We start from the raw sequence: 15272 nt of genomic DNA, 5'->3' as shown, positions 1-15272 counted from the left end.
TTATTCTTTATAAAAGTGTTTAACCTCTCAAAACTTTATTGATTACTGACGTGTGTAGGAACAAAAAGACATAGACAATTCTAAGATATTAATCAGCTAAAATGAGGTCTCCAAACACACCCAGATTAATAAAAGTGCAGAGATTTCATATTCCTTCATTCTTTTTTTAGATTTCTTGAATAAACTTCACGTTTGCCAACCTGTCAACTCTAAAACTCGCGTGTTGGCAGCTAAAGAGGCGCTCCGGGGTTCTTAGCTGAGATTAGACTGACATCTAGTGGCCGTAACCTGTAAATGCAGATCCCGTAAATGCAGATCCCGTTTTACATTAAGTGAGCCCAACCCCCAACACACACACAACACACACACACACACACACACACACACACACACACACGCACACACACACTCACACACACACACACACACTCACACACGCACACACCACTGTCCTTCAAAGTGAAATAATTGCTGCCAAAAAATTTATTGCATGTCAAACAGACTTAATATAGCATTATTTTTCAGTGAAAACATTGATATTTTTAATTTTGGCTTCACACAAACAGTGATTAAATAATGTTCAGCTAAACAAACTGGCAGAAGTTCGGTTTCACATTTGTATGTTCACCAGGTCAGCGAGCTTCTGTTATTTTTTTACGTTTCAATCAAACAATTTACTTTTTACAAAGACGTTTTAAATTTGTTTTTTTATCGAAACACTTTTTCAAGTTGTAGGATAAATGTTGTAAATTTGCATATTACAGACATGTTTGGGTTTTTTAAAATAATTTTTTTTAAAAAAACCTTTAAGACCATCTGTGTTAAGACCATCGTGTCTTTCAGTCCGCTCAGCTTTCGCGCATTTGTGCCATTGTTGGTTCCAGCCTGTAACCTTAATCATAACACCTAAAGGTCATACGCTTCCCTCGCATATTTAGACCACCAAAACCTGCAAATGGCATGATTGGAAATCCGAAAGGATCGAAAGGGAACCAAACTGGAGCGAGCCGCCTTTTCTGGGACAGTTTGGAACATTTGCAGAACATTTTGAATTTTAAACAGTTTATTACCAAGAGCAATAGACGTGAAGAACTTCTTCAGAGGAAGACGGAGAGCAGTAAAAGTCAACCCCAAGCACAGATGTGCGTGTGAAGCCATCTGCTTCTGAAACTGCAGGTCTGAAATCTAAAATAAAAAAAGTTTTAACTTGTTCGTTGTAACATCGATGTTGCATTTTCGCTGTTTCGCTCCAAATCGACTTCAAATAAAAGTTGTAAATAATGCATTTACATTTTTTAGTTAATTCAAAATATGCCGAAAGCCAAATAAAGGAAATTTGATAAATCCCCCGACAACTTCTCATTTGGCACGAGTATTTCGTTCCGTAAAATTCACTTTTAAAATAAAGTGAAAGTAAAATACTGTAGTTCTACTACTGTATGTATCACTATGCTAAAGTGTTTCACCTGTAATTTCAGTATTTGCTATATTTGGAATAATCATTTTAAATTAACATAAATTCACGGGTAAAAGTTTATATTTTATCTTATTTGTTAAACTATTTCAAATTGATCTGAAAACACCTTCGTAGTGTTGACGACGACTACAAACTACTGTTTATTTAAAACTTCGAAAGAGTGTGAAGGTGATTGACCACAAAGGTCAAACACGGTATTTTACTGCCACCTGCTGGAGAGTTGATGCAACTACAGAACTCGTTGTTTGATGAATTGTTGAACATTGTAATTTGTCGACTAATCAATCTAATCGCAGCATCACCCCAATGCAAACACACACACATACTCACACACACACACGCACGCACACTCACTCACTCACACACACACACACACACACACACACACACACACACACACACACCGGCGTGTTTAGGCTGCCGGAACGTTTTTCTAGCTTCTTAACAGGGAAAATTCACAGCGATAAATGTCCAGTAGAAATTCAAATGAAGAGCAGCCAAAGAAAAAGAAAAATAGCACTGGCAAAGTGTTTTTGGTCTCCATTGGGTCATTTGCACCATTTATTTATTTTATTGGGACGGGTAAACGTGATTGTGTAAAGTCTCTGGACACAATCTAATAATATGACATCAGATCGTCAGAAATCAAGACCCACACCAGCCAATACTAGAATATCTTCTAGTGGAATATATTGCTTTGCAGCATCGAGAGCAAGGGTGGGGCGGAACAACATACTTTGCATATCACGTGATACCGTATTAACAAATCAACAATTACCTACCCTTTATTCTTCAGGAGTTGCTAAAAGGCTTCCAAGAATCGTTTGTGGAAAGCTAAATAGAAATGTGTGAGCGGACGCCTTTAAATCCGGGTTATGTTGGTTCCCTGTTAAATTTTGCGCCCCCTGACTCGCTCTACTTCTCCAACCTGCGGGGGAATGGATCCCACATCCCCGGGCTGCATCAGCTCCCGTACAACAGGAGAGACGTGTGCACGCTCCCGTGGACTTCAACCTCAAATTCGTGCACGCCCGGACCGCCAGCACCTCCACAGACCCGCGCCTTTGGAGGATACTGTCCGCCCTTCTTCCCCAACTCGGGTTTCCTGAACTCCAGCTCCTCTGGCGGCCACGTCAAGACGCATCTGGAGGAATCGAGATGCTTCCCGGGCACCAACCACAAGACAGAGGAGGCTGGCCGGCAGGATGAGGTGTACGCCGGGGAGCACGGCGGCGCCGGTGACCGCGGTTACTCAGATGTGGACAGGTCTCATGGCTCTGCGGCCCAGCTGGATCCGGATTCGGCTCTGCATGTGAACGGCACAAAGCTGGATCAGAACCCCATACACGGATCGTCCAGCCAAACATGCAACAGATCCACTCTTGCAGAAGGTCGAATTGATTTTAACTGAACACAAAACGCATTTAACATATTTAAAATCGGAATATTTGTTATTTTTATATGTGTAAAAGTTTATTTTTATTTTATTCAGTTGATTTTTTTCACACACATGAATAATTAATTCAGTAATCCGGGACACTGGAGGAGTTTCAAAATGTTTCTGTCTGTCAAGTTTCTTGTACTAGTTCTTTCTACTAAATGTGGATGACTGATATTGTTCTGCATCCCAGCACTGAGAGCTTTCACCCCATTCTGCGCGTGTTTGTGCCTCCGCTGTCTCCAGGTGCTCCTTGGTGCTGCTCACAGGTGAAGACCAGAAAGAAGAGAAAGCCCTACTCGAAGCCGCAGCTGGCTGAACTTGAGAACGAGTTTCTGATGAATGAGTTCATCAACAGACAGAAACGGAAGGAGCTCTCCGACAGGCTGGACTTGAGCGACCAGCAAGTAAAAATCTGGTTTCAGAACCGGCGGATGAAGAAGAAGCGGCTGATGATGCGCGAACAAGCCTTCTCCGTGTACTGACGACGGCTGGACTTGATCGTGACCCCGTGGCACCAAGAGATTTTGGCCTTTTAATAAAGCAGCACGTTTGTATAAAAGTGTAAAATGTTTCTATTCATGTTAGACGTCTGGTTCATTTGGATCAGGTCATATTAACCACTGCAGCGATATTCTAGACCCAATATAGATGCACCCAGACGCCCTCTGGTCCCAGCGGTCTGTCTGCAGCGTCTTCAGCTCATATTTTTTATTCTATTCTGAGAGAATCGCGTGTCTTTGTGTTTGGTGTGATGCTGCGTCCTTTGGTGCGCTTCTGATATGGACGCGCGGAGTCAAGTTCACGTTTGAGCGATACTCTGCATTACAAAAAATGTACATGGTAGCATGTCTAGTTCATTCATTCGAATAACTTAATGTCTGAATAAAGTTTATATTAAATATGATCATTGTTTTTTATGTTTTTTATTTTAAAATGTCTGTAAACCCACTGAATGTGTGACAGGAAACACATTTAGCGCCGTTGAGTTCCATTATTTGTATGAAATGAGCCTTTTATGCTGTAAAAATAGGCCTGCTTGCACGCGCAAATGTCTCATCGTCGCAGTCGCGCTGGTTCTGTAAATACACCAACTGAAAATGATGGAAAAGTGCAAAGATGCTTCACAGTTTGCTCATTTGTACATTATTTATAAAAGCTTGGTTTTAGGCAGTTATAGTACAACAATAGCACATTTGACGCGCGCTGGACAGACAATAATGACCGCAAACTGTTCACTGATGCGTTTCTAAATAAAGATGCTTTTAAATAAACGATATACCAGTTTTGTTATTATCATTATTATTTTCACAATTTAAGGATGCGTAAAACTGTAAAATATAATCTTAATGTATTAAATTACTCAAATTATTTGCATTTATATTGAATGAAATTGGTTCGAAAATAGTTAAAAAAGTGCCTAATTTGTTACTGTCAAAATTAGCTGGTTAGTTTTAACACTTACAGGATAGTATAAGTTCAAGTTTAAATAAAACATTTACATACATTTATTCGTGTCTGAAACAGCAACACGAAATGTGCTCTATCATTTATTTACTGTAAGAGCAGAATTTCTATATAAATAAATTGTCTATATTATCCAGATCTGAACTAGATCTTTGATGTTGTGTATTCAACGACGTGATGATTTTTCTGGCAGCCCCGCGCTCACACGAGCCCGCACAGAGCAGCGACTCGTGACAAAGGCTGCTCAGTGCGCACCTCAGACCGTGTGTGAGCAGCTCACACTCCCAAACATCCCAGAAGGCCAAATGGATGCATGTTTCTGCCGCCACTAACTACGCAGCAGTGTTTGCCGTTCAGAGCAGGTTGGGTGGTTGTGTTGCATGATTCTAAACCATTAATCTGTGACTTCCACTCTGCCAGGCTGCATCCTGCAGGGATCAGCGGGAGCGTCACAGACGCACCAGAAGGGCGCAGCTCTGCGGACGTTCTCAGAGCAGCACCGTCCCACCATCACGGTCACTGTCAGCCCAGCCGCTCTGCGCTCACATTCAACTTCCATTTAGCTCGAACTATCGTTGTAGACCATCATTTGTCATCAGGTCTGAGGAGATGTTCTCACGCGCCCTTTGTTTTCCCAATTCTGGGTTTATTGCAGAGGTGTTGGGAGCAGGCCCACATCGGTTCCTGGCACCATCTGAACCTGTCTCCCTGTGATGTTCAGGCCTGCACGCAGCCCCCCTCAAAAAAAGAGCATTTTAATTTGCTGTTGTGTTCCAACTTGACGTCACCTTCAAATATCCGAGTTTTTCTTGCAGAGACTATTTGGGTTTATTTTGAACCGTTTCGGTGAGGTTTCTGTGCGACCGAGTCAAAGCTTTCTTTCAGCCTTTATGGCTTTATTGCTTTATTGCCACATACAGCCAGACTGCGTCACGCAGCTGGGCTACTTTAGAATCGTGGGGGCGCCAAAGCAAAGTTAAGGTCAAGGTAGTCTAGAATAATCTGTCCCTCAAGAAGAAGCTCTCCAACGTAAAAAAGAAAATAATAATAATAATAATAGTTATATATGTGTATATCTGATATAATAGCTAAAGTTTAAATAATGGAGAATAATAATCTCCGCAACTGTCAAGTTCATTAAAATAAGTGTAAACACTAAAATTCTGGAGGTTCCACGAGCAGAACATTTTGTACAGCCCACCTATTGATTATAAATGTTTAATCAAATCAGTTTAAACACTTTAAACACTTCACTGACGACCTAAAAATGCCAACTAGTCTGAATTATAACAGAAAAAACAATGTTTTAAAGCAGAGTTTAATGCAACCCTACTGCTAACATCCGCGTAATGTTGAATATATCCATGTAAAAGTCATCAACCAGCAATGAGTTATAATAGCAGCAAATCTAAAATGTTCGTGATAATTGATAATCATTCGAGTCCTAATCAGCGCCAGTAATAAATACACAGTGTTGCTGAAAAAGTGGGAATAAAATATTATCATACTTTCATTAGATAATTGAGATGATGTGGTTTATTGGTTTATGGAAGTGTTTTTCTAAACACTTTGTAGATCAGTCTGCTCAGAGGTGATTAGGAACGTGTTTAAACTCCAGTAAATACAAATAAAAATAAAGATATTCCAGTTTTAGGGCAACAGTGGAAAGAAAACTATAATTAAAAACATGCTGATCAAACCACTTGAGTGACACAAAAATCGACTAAAGCAGCAACAAGTTGTCTCAATCAGGAGTTTTTCTAATAACAGCTCATTCTTGTATTTCTTTTGTCCTCTTTTCTCTTTTTCCACTGTTGAGTAATGAGTAATTTGGGGACAACACGGGTTTGGGAATTTTGATGTGCGAAAGCAATTAAAGCAATTAAAGTTTATCTTTAACTTCTATTAATACAGGTACTTTTTCACATATTACCTGCCTTTGCAGTGTCAAGAAGCAGTGTGCTAAAAGTTGGACCACAAAGCTCCTTTTAAGCCCCCAATAAACACAAAGTCAGGCGTCTCTGAGCCACTTCCAGATTGCGTGTGACCTTCGTGCCCACAGCGGCGGAGGATCTATTTGTTCTCTGCCTGCAAACACTGACCTTCACGCCAGAGCTGCATTTTACCATCATCATTTTGCTTTTACTCTCCAGAACCAGAGATTAAGCAATGAAAACGTGTCTAAACTAATTCGACATCTCTCTTGTTCTACTCATGAGTCACAAAAACATAAAACTGATACTCACAAGATGTAAACAACAGCACGGATGACTCCAGAAGGCGCCGTATCCATCCACCAGTATGTGTTCCCAGCACTGAGGACACGGTGTGAATCGTGCACGCACGCCGGCCGCAGGAGACTCGGGTGCAAATGGCTCAGTGCTGGGTGCGTAGGGACATCAGCACAGAGGCCAACTGTTCTGGACTCGGTCGTGCTCGATGTCAGATTTATGCTTTGTAGATCCACTTTGGAATGTCTTGGCATCCAAATAAAGGTTTCTGCATTTGCACCACAGGTCCGAGATGTTTCATTTGGCAATTTTCCACATTTATCACCGACGCTGCAGCAGAGAAAACAATTATTATTGCTCCAAAATGATGAATTACTGCAAATGTTACGCTGGCGTAACTCCCGCTTATTTGATCTGAGGCGCACTGAGATTTACAGAATTTACAGCAGATGAAAATGATCCCGCCTGATAGGGTTAAAATGTGTGAATAGCTGTTTCCTGCAGCCATTCTGAGCATGCATCTTATCATTATAACCCGCCTGTAGCCCTGGATTCGTGCCTGCTGATTATACATCAGATCGGCAGCATTTGCTTCAACTCAGCCCAACTTGTGTGTTTGTAACTAAACTGTTGCAACGGCTGCTCATAGGCCGCATTTCCTCCTAACACACTCCGAACTTAGTTCAGCGGGGTGGAACTGCTTGTAGGACACGAGGAAGCTGATGTTGCTGCAAAGCCTTTAATTAAATATTCCAGCGGTGCTTCTCGAACCTGTTTTTCCCCTCTCCGGTGAACTGCAGGGAGCAGACGGCTGGAGAGGAGTTTCCTCTGCAGCCGAGCAGCCAATGGAGTCTCTCGCATGCGCTCACATGAGTTTCTCTGGACAGTTTTTAATGACTGATATTGATGTATGGTAATTTCTTGGTCGGATCACATGACACGATTACCTCAAGAATCGATCAAGTTGTATCGCAGGTCTGCCTACGCTTCCGATTTTTTTCTCCCTGGCGGGATCTTTCCACAGGCTCACGCCGCTATAGATGGACAAACTTTAGCAGAGCAGAGCAGCCCAAATCTTTTCCTCTGTAGCAAAAAAGAGGAATAGGGAAGACGAGATATGACGGAGTACGATGATCGCAGCTGCGCGTCAAATATGTATTTACCGAACTGCACTTACTACGTTTCGACGCCGGATTTTACATCCTCGTTTTTGCCACAGAATACTTCGTGTCAGATTAATTTCCCTTACTCTCCCAACATCGCGCAAGTCCAGCCTGTTCGAGAAGTGGCCTTCAGGGATTATGGACTTGATCATCCAAGCAAATGGCACTACAGGGGAAATTACGCGTCTTACTACTCGGCGGACGAGCTCATGCACCGGGACCTTCTCCAGTCCTCCAGCAGCAGGGCGGATGTCATTTTCAAGAACGAGTCCTTGTACAGCCACCGCGGGGGGACCAGCTCGCCGTGCAATTTCTTCACGGGCATCGGCCGGAATGGGGTTCTTCCCCAGGGCTTTGACCAGTTCCTTGACGCGCCGACCTCGGACAAGTCCACCGCAGAGCCGCTGAAACAAAAGACAGACTGCGGCGTGTCCGGAGACACAGGGAGCCACAGGCAGGCTCTGACCAAAGAGGACGAGCACAAGGATGAGGTGATCGGCGGCGTCGAGGAGGACTCATCTTCCAACTGCGGAGACAACAACAACCAGCAGAGTAAGTCTATTGTCCTCAATAGAAGGTGTCCACTTTAGACAATAGAGTGTGTGGACGGCGCTCCGTCCATTTCCCTTTTCGTTCCGGGTTATGTGTTTCTTTATTAGCATGCAAACGCCTTTATATCCTATTAAGATTTATTTTACGGCAGTAAAGGTATTTACAATGGGAAATGGTTAAGTAACCATACTTTAAAGGTAGCCATGTGTCCAACAATAAAACGTCATGGATGGAAGAGTCTCCTATTGACAGGCAATTAAAGAAAGGTTGCAATCAATTTATTCCCGCAACTGATCAGCAGATAAATTAAGTCTTATCAACTGGTGGTTTAATTACGTTATTGTTGTACAAAATTGTACAAGAAAATGCAAAGCAAATGGATTATAGTGCTGATTCTTTGCTCGCGCGCGTGTGTGCGTAATGACAAATACAGGGCCAGAGCAAAACGACACTCACACGCACATGAGTTGTCGGTTTTAAACTGCTTCCATAAAGACTATTTTTGTCTTCTTTTGCACAGATCCACCATCCAGGTCCCGGAAGAAGAGGTGTCCCTACTCCAAATACCAGATCCGAGAACTTGAACGAGAGTTTTTCTTCAATGTGTACATTAACAAAGAGAAGCGTCTGCAGCTGTCCAGGATGTTGAATCTGTCCGACCGACAGGTGAAGATCTGGTTTCAGAACAGAAGAATGAAAGAGAAAAAGCTCAACCGTGATCGCCTACAATATTTTACTGGAAATCCTTTATTCTGATCACACACACACACACACACACACACACACACACACACACACACACACACACACACACACACACACACACATACACGTTACATAAAGACTGTTCATGATGACACGCAAAATCCATTTTCTAGAAAAAAGAATAACGAAAAAACCCACTTTTAAGAAGACATTTTACCGATTTCTTCTGTGTTTATTTTATTTTTTTACGTTTTAACGACAAACGATATTACACCAAAGCTCGAGCCATGCTTTGAAAATATTTATATAAAAATATCCTGTTGGCTTTTCTAGTGTCTAGTGTCCATGTGTAAGACGCATGTGTGTAAATCGATGTGGAAAAATATAATGAAATTAGAAAAAACTAACAAAAAAACCCACTTATCACATGAACTTAACCAAGTTACCCCCCCCCCCCCCCCCCCAAAAAAAAAAAAAAAAAGAAAGAAAGAAAGAAAGACGGGTGAAAACGTTCCTCAATGTAAAACTCTGGCACTTGTAGGCGTGTATAGACGTTTTTTATTTCCTTTGCTTTCAAGTATGGGCTGTTTAGTAAACCTTGAACCGTCTAGACAGTACAATAAAACAGCTGTAAACGTCTAAATAGGGGCTATTGGACTTTGTTGCCCCAACCCCCCAAAAGGCCACATTAGAATCTCCTTGTTGCCTGAGTTTCACTACGAGCTAAAAATGTTAGCGGACATTTCTTTGCATTTTCTGTTGTCATCTTGGACCTAAATTTGCCGGTCAGCTGCTAAAATGGAGACGAGAATCCGATTCTTTGGAGGACGGCGACAGGTAAAATTCGAGCTTCTCTGCTTTGTTTGTCTGCTGCCAAAATCATCTTTCATTCTTCAACCCAGTGAGTGTTTATGGACTGGAATTATCCAAGGGCCGGAGCAAATAAATAATCTGATTACTTTTTAAAATCCATTTGATACCTGTGGCTGAGCAGTAATTGCATCTGCAGCAACAATTGTTCCTTGAAAAAGTTATCTAGAGTTAATTTGAAATGTGATGCATCATATCGTTTATTTCCCAAAAAGGCTATTAAAAATCGAAGTTTCATTTTGCGTATAATTGACTTGTCATCATGTCCCGCAGTGAAACGATCTTACCAACTGTGCAGGGGGGTCAGTTCCCACTGCGGCCACAGGAGGGCACACTTGCAGCTTCTGCAAAATCACTCTTCAGCTACGAATTCAAATCGACCCAGCATGGAAATCTTACAGGAACAGTTATTTCTCTACAGGCCCTCTTTGGATTCCAGATTCAATTAGACTGAATAGAATAAAATATAAATATACATGTGTTTTAAATAAGTTAAACAGGTCCCAAATTGCCCCTTTGAATGTATCCGTGCAACATGTTTTAGACTTTGTCAGAAACATAGAGCACAGATAAATTCACATTTATTTTCCTTGAACTCAAAGAAAGAACACAATTTCAAAATTTTGCAGATGGTCATAATTATACTGAAATCCAGGAGTTTGGAGTCGAGAAATACATTTCCACAATCTAGTGCAGCTTAAAGATTTTGTTGACAAAAAATATTTTCAGCATCATCCACAGATTTCTCTGACGAAATTTGATTCATAAAACAAATACAATTTATGGAAAAATAACTATTACTTTTCATTTACTTTGTCTTTAAAGTGTAATGTATATACACAGATGTGTATTAATATGTTTATCTGATTCGATTTTATGTCCAAACAAAATGTATTATTATTATCATTATTATTATTATTATTATTATTATTATTATTATTACGTTACATTTTTTACTCAGTCTAAGTGGTTTATGGTTTAATAATATTTTCCTATTTTGTTTGTGCTGTTTGTAAATATTGTGCCTGCATGAACTATTGTGGTATTATTTTTTCTTTAATCCATTCTAATTTAGTTAATGACTCATCGTTATTTAAAACTTGATTACAATATACCATTAATTTTTTACATTTGTCTATTAAAATTCTTCAAAATCAACAAAAATGGTACGGAAAAACCACAAGAATAATCTCCAGCCTCGGATTTTGAATGATTTTTTATTTTGTTGATTCTTCGACTATTCGTACTTCAGCCTTTGCGATTCATCTCCTGAACACGTCATATGAATAATATTTGGTGCCTAAAAACCAAAGATTTAAGTAACTACATTTTGGTGGTCATTTAGCTGTGGCTCTATCTTGAGCTACACACTGTGTTGCTTTGTTTTCCAGTCCTCTCACAGTGGTTCCATGTGTCCGCTCATCTTCTCTCCATCATAAGGAACCTCCACAGACCATTTGCAGTTTTACCTTTAATCGGAACTTTCTGTAAACACCTGCGTGAAAAACAAAGAAAAATGTTCTGCAAATAATAAAAGAGAAATTTATATTCGATGCAGTGTTTCAGTTTATTTACACCTTCATTATTTACAACAGCACCTTATGGAAAAAGTCAAAATCACACTTCTGCTTTTTATTTCTCTTACTTACACATTTTACAGTTATAGAGATACGCAAAGGTAAAATAATGCAGGAAAGAAGCGCCAAATGAACATTCTTTTGTTTCCCCACCTATTTGTAGCATAGACTTGTTTTATTAACATATTTTAAAATACAGGGGAACAGCAGCGTGGCCTCTACATTAGTGAGATGGGAAACACGATCGATGTTAATAAAACAGCAATGGATTCAGCAGAGGTGGCTACATGATTTTCAAATAGTCTGCAGTTGTCGCCTCTGCGCCATTGAGGAGCTTTACGCACACGAACAGCAACAATAGTCGCTCTCACCGACAAACGTCCCCCCCCCCCCCACGGACACGTGGCACAAGTGAACGTCTGTCCATCACTCACACATTTTATTTCCTTCTTTGCGTGGGATTATTTTTATACATATTTTTGTGGCATTCGCCTGTGCTGAAATCACCGGTGTGTGTGCCAATATCAATTCCGCGTCGTAGGTGTCGCTGTTGACCACGTCTGTATCCGCAGTGAGCGCGCATGTGGGAGGGTGGGGAGGGAGGGGCTGCGTCTCAAGGCCATTTTCAAATCTCATTGGTGGGCTTGTCATGTGGTCGGGAGCCATCCTGAGTTACCCGTAGATTGTTTTTCCTAGATATGTCAGCATACAAAGGACATCTCGCTCTCCTCTAACCAACGTAACCCCCCCCTCAAAAAATGTCCTTTCCCAGCAGCTCTCCTGCGGCAAACACGTTTCTAGTGGATTCTTTAATCAGTGCGTGCAGGACGGACAGCTTTTACACCGGCAGCAGCATGTACATGCCGCCTGGCTCAGAAATGGGGACTTACGGAATGCAAACCTGTGGACTTCTGCCTGCTTTCAGCAAAAGAGGAGAGGTCAACCACCAAAATGTGGGCATGAATGTTCACTCCTACATACCTCAGATAGACAATTGGACTGATCCGAGCAGACCTTGCAGAATAGAGTCCTCCAATCAGATGTCAAACTACACATTCTCACAGAACATAAAGGAAGAGAGCAACTGCTGCATGTACTCCGATAAAAGAGTGCCGAAAGTCAGCTCCTCAGAGGTCCCCGTATATTCTAACGTTGCTCCTGAATCTTGCCCCGTTGATGGACCCGAAATTCCGGTTCCGGGATATTTCAGACTGAGCCAAACGTACGCGACTGGGAAACATCAAGAACCCTACTGCCATGATCCGCCGGATCAAAGCCCCACGCTGATCCAGCTGACACCGAAACCGCAGCCTGCCCCGGCATCTGCTACTTTTGCAGACGGAGAATCGGAAAAGAACAAGGTCCCGCCAGAACCGGCCACCTCGAGGACACCGATCCAAGTTGAAAGCCCTAAATCCGCCACGGTGGAGAAAATCTGCTCCCCGGAAGCGTCTGCGTCCAGCCCCGAGCTCCTGCAGAAGGAGGGGAAAGGTGGGTCGGCTGCAAAGAAAGCCTTTATCTTCTGTTGCTGCAGTGGAAGACCTCAGCATCATAAAACCAGGAATAAAACACAAACAAGCCTAAAGTCGTAATACTTAATGACAGGCTCAGGTTGCAGTAACAGCGACCATATGCAGCTGCGCGCTTTACATATTTAAATGTAATAATGGTAACTATTCAAAACAGCAGCAAACTTTAGAACAGGGATTTAGTTAGGATTTTTAATTTAGAAATTTACTTACTATTTCAATTTTCATCTTTGAATCATTGCTGTCTAATGTTTTGTAAGGAAAAATGACTTTAAGAAATACTTAAACTATCGTGCGCTCGGCTCAGCTAAGACTCGATTTATTCTTTATTCATTGTGTTGTGTGAGTAATAACATCCACAATTACTATTAAAAAAAATAATACATACGGACGGTGAGTCATTTTGTGTAAATTCCGAGAGCTAAAACTCTAATTCGGCAGGTCAGACTGAATCAGAACACTGACTATTTCTCTGAATCCTCCAGACTCGAAGAGCGACCAGCCAGCAAACAACTGGTTAACCGCAAAAAGTGGCAGAAAGAAAAGGTGCCCTTACACAAAGCACCAGACCTTGGAGTTGGAGAAGGAATTCCTCTTCAATATGTATCTGACCCGAGAGCGCCGCCTAGAGATCAGCAGGAGCGTCAACCTCACCGACAGACAGGTCAAGATCTGGTTTCAAAACCGCAGGATGAAGCTGAAGAAAATGAGCCGGGAAAACCGCATCCGTGAACTCACCTCAAACCTCACCTTCTCCTGAGCTCGCATGGATCTGTGGTCAGCTCTAGTCCTTCTTTGCCCTCGCTCACTCTCTCATGTACTTTTATTTCATTGAATCCTCTTTTTCAGTTCCAAAGAAGCTGTGACTACACCCCGTTTCCTTTGTGATTTGTCGTTATCTGTTTTTATTTTCTGACAGGGTAGCAATTTAAATTATTGGAGAAATCAACTGTTCTCCTTCCTGCAGTGTGTACAGTCTAATGTTCCAGGGGAAGTGTGTGTGTGTGTGTGTGTGTGTGCGCGCGTGTGTGTGTGTGTGTGTGTGTGTGTGTGTGTGTGTGTGCGTGCGTGCGTGCGTGCGTGCGTGCGTGTCAGCTCCGTTTGCTCATTAAAGCACATGTCAGTCGTTGTAGCACCGTTTGTTTCTCGGTCATTTGCTAAAAAGGGTGAAAATGATCGAAATAAAAACAATGTTCTTATGTACATCCATCGCATGTTTGTTGCATGTATCTTGCAATAAATTGTTTAAAAATCGATTTTTGTTATTTTTTTTAAACTCACCTGAATAAGAAAGTAAAAGAGAGAATTTAAAACTGAGAATTTAATCCCACGCAGACAAGATCCTGTTCTGATCCACACATTTGTTAGTTCAATACTCCAGATATAAACTATTATTAAATTGGATTATCTGAGGGGAAGAGATTCTTTATTTCCCTTCTTTTAAGAGTATTCCATTTAACCCCAAAACAGGAGGCTTAAAAATCGATATAACTTTTGTTGATGTGAAAGAAAGTCTGTATTTTAGTTTCAGTAAACATGCAGAATTTGTTGTGTTTTTTCTTTTTTAACTTAACTAATGTGTTAATAATACAGGAAGGGGTTCAAGCAGTAGAAGTAGAAGCAGAAATAAGACATTTCTTTGTATGAAAGGCCTCAATTCCAGCGTAGCACTTCAGATTAAAATACTTTATATTTTAAGACCGTTTGGTGATGCCGAAACTTGGTCAAATCTCGAGTTACGGTCCTTTCCTCGTTCTCATTTTAATTTCTCCTGAAGGTCTCCGAGCTCTTGTTCAGAGCGCGTTAAACACATTTAAACAGCACCTTTCGTGGAGCAGTGCACAGATGGACGTCGCTTCTCCAACTTTTCTTTTTTCCTTCATTTTATTGACGGCATGTATAATCACACGCACCTCATAAAACGTTTATTGATACATTAAGACATTATTACCCTGCTTCCAATGAATACAATCATTTCCCAACTGGCGTTTCCGGTTTGAGTTTAAAACAACTAAAACCGACCGAGAAAATATGTTTCCTCGTCGAATATTAACAATGGATCTGCGGCATCATGTACGGAAATGGCGACTGATATTTTACAACATGTTATTACATCTATTTTACGAGGACTCTGCAAGTCTATAAAGTACTTTACTGGCATTAAAGGTATCAGCGTTTGAGGAGTTTTACGAAAGATCGAGATATTGCGAATGGGAGGAATAAACGAACTTATTCATTTCTATCCATTGTTGCAACTTCCTCC

General features: G+C 41.3%; 3 protein-coding genes and 1 long non-coding RNA gene across 4 annotated transcripts; 3 read left to right on the top strand and 1 right to left on the bottom strand.

Annotated features, from left to right (window-relative positions):
* Positions 1-1218: 1218 nt before the first annotated feature.
* hoxd12a (homeobox D12a) lies at positions 1219-4189 on the top strand. Its single transcript, XM_003961831.2, has 2 exons — positions 1219-2868; positions 3162-4189. The coding sequence occupies exons 1-2, from the start codon at positions 2322-2324 to the stop codon at positions 3398-3400; spliced, it is 786 nt and encodes a 261-aa protein (XP_003961880.1). The 5' UTR covers positions 1219-2321; the 3' UTR covers positions 3401-4189.
* On the bottom strand, positions 2645-7927 carry LOC115252670 (uncharacterized). Its single transcript, XR_003890997.1, has 4 exons — positions 7791-7927; positions 7561-7696; positions 6629-6943; positions 2645-2783 (listed from the first exon to the last, which is right to left on the bottom strand). It is a non-coding gene; the product is annotated as an uncharacterized lncRNA (long non-coding RNA).
* Positions 7690-9485, top strand: hoxd11a (homeobox D11a). The gene is made up of 2 exons (XM_011609522.2): positions 7690-8328; positions 8849-9485. The coding sequence occupies exons 1-2, from the start codon at positions 7731-7733 to the stop codon at positions 9082-9084; spliced, it is 834 nt and encodes a 277-aa protein (XP_011607824.1). The 5' UTR covers positions 7690-7730; the 3' UTR covers positions 9085-9485.
* A 1972-nt stretch (positions 9486-11457) lies between these two features.
* On the top strand, positions 11458-14265 carry hoxd10a (homeobox D10a). Its single transcript, XM_003961830.2, has 2 exons — positions 11458-12971; positions 13495-14265. Exons 1-2 carry the CDS (start codon positions 12239-12241, stop codon positions 13767-13769), a joined length of 1008 nt encoding a protein of 335 aa, XP_003961879.1. The 5' UTR covers positions 11458-12238; the 3' UTR covers positions 13770-14265.
* The last annotated feature ends 1007 nt before the right edge of the window (positions 14266-15272 follow it).

This window comes from Takifugu rubripes, chromosome 1, assembly GCF_901000725.2.
Source record: "Takifugu rubripes chromosome 1, fTakRub1.2, whole genome shotgun sequence".
In the NCBI taxonomy this organism is placed as follows: domain Eukaryota; kingdom Metazoa; phylum Chordata; class Actinopteri; order Tetraodontiformes; family Tetraodontidae; genus Takifugu; species Takifugu rubripes.
This window is presented reverse-complemented; position numbering and strand designations above follow the sequence as displayed.

Coding starts and splice junctions, on each gene's coding strand:
- hoxd11a (XM_011609522.2), top strand. CDS start 7,731: ATGACGGAGTACGATGATCGCAGCTGCGCGTCAAATATGTATTTACCG. Junction 8,329..8,848: donor AGACAACAACAACCAGCAGA/GTAAGTCTATTG, acceptor TCTTTTGCACAG/ATCCACCATCCAGGTCCCGG.
- hoxd12a (XM_003961831.2), top strand. CDS start 2,322: ATGTGTGAGCGGACGCCTTTAAATCCGGGTTATGTTGGTTCCCTGTTA. Junction 2,869..3,161: donor CAGATCCACTCTTGCAGAAG/GTCGAATTGATT, acceptor CGCTGTCTCCAG/GTGCTCCTTGGTGCTGCTCA.
- hoxd10a (XM_003961830.2), top strand. CDS start 12,239: ATGTCCTTTCCCAGCAGCTCTCCTGCGGCAAACACGTTTCTAGTGGAT. Junction 12,972..13,494: donor CCTGCAGAAGGAGGGGAAAG/GTGGGTCGGCTG, acceptor TGAATCCTCCAG/ACTCGAAGAGCGACCAGCCA.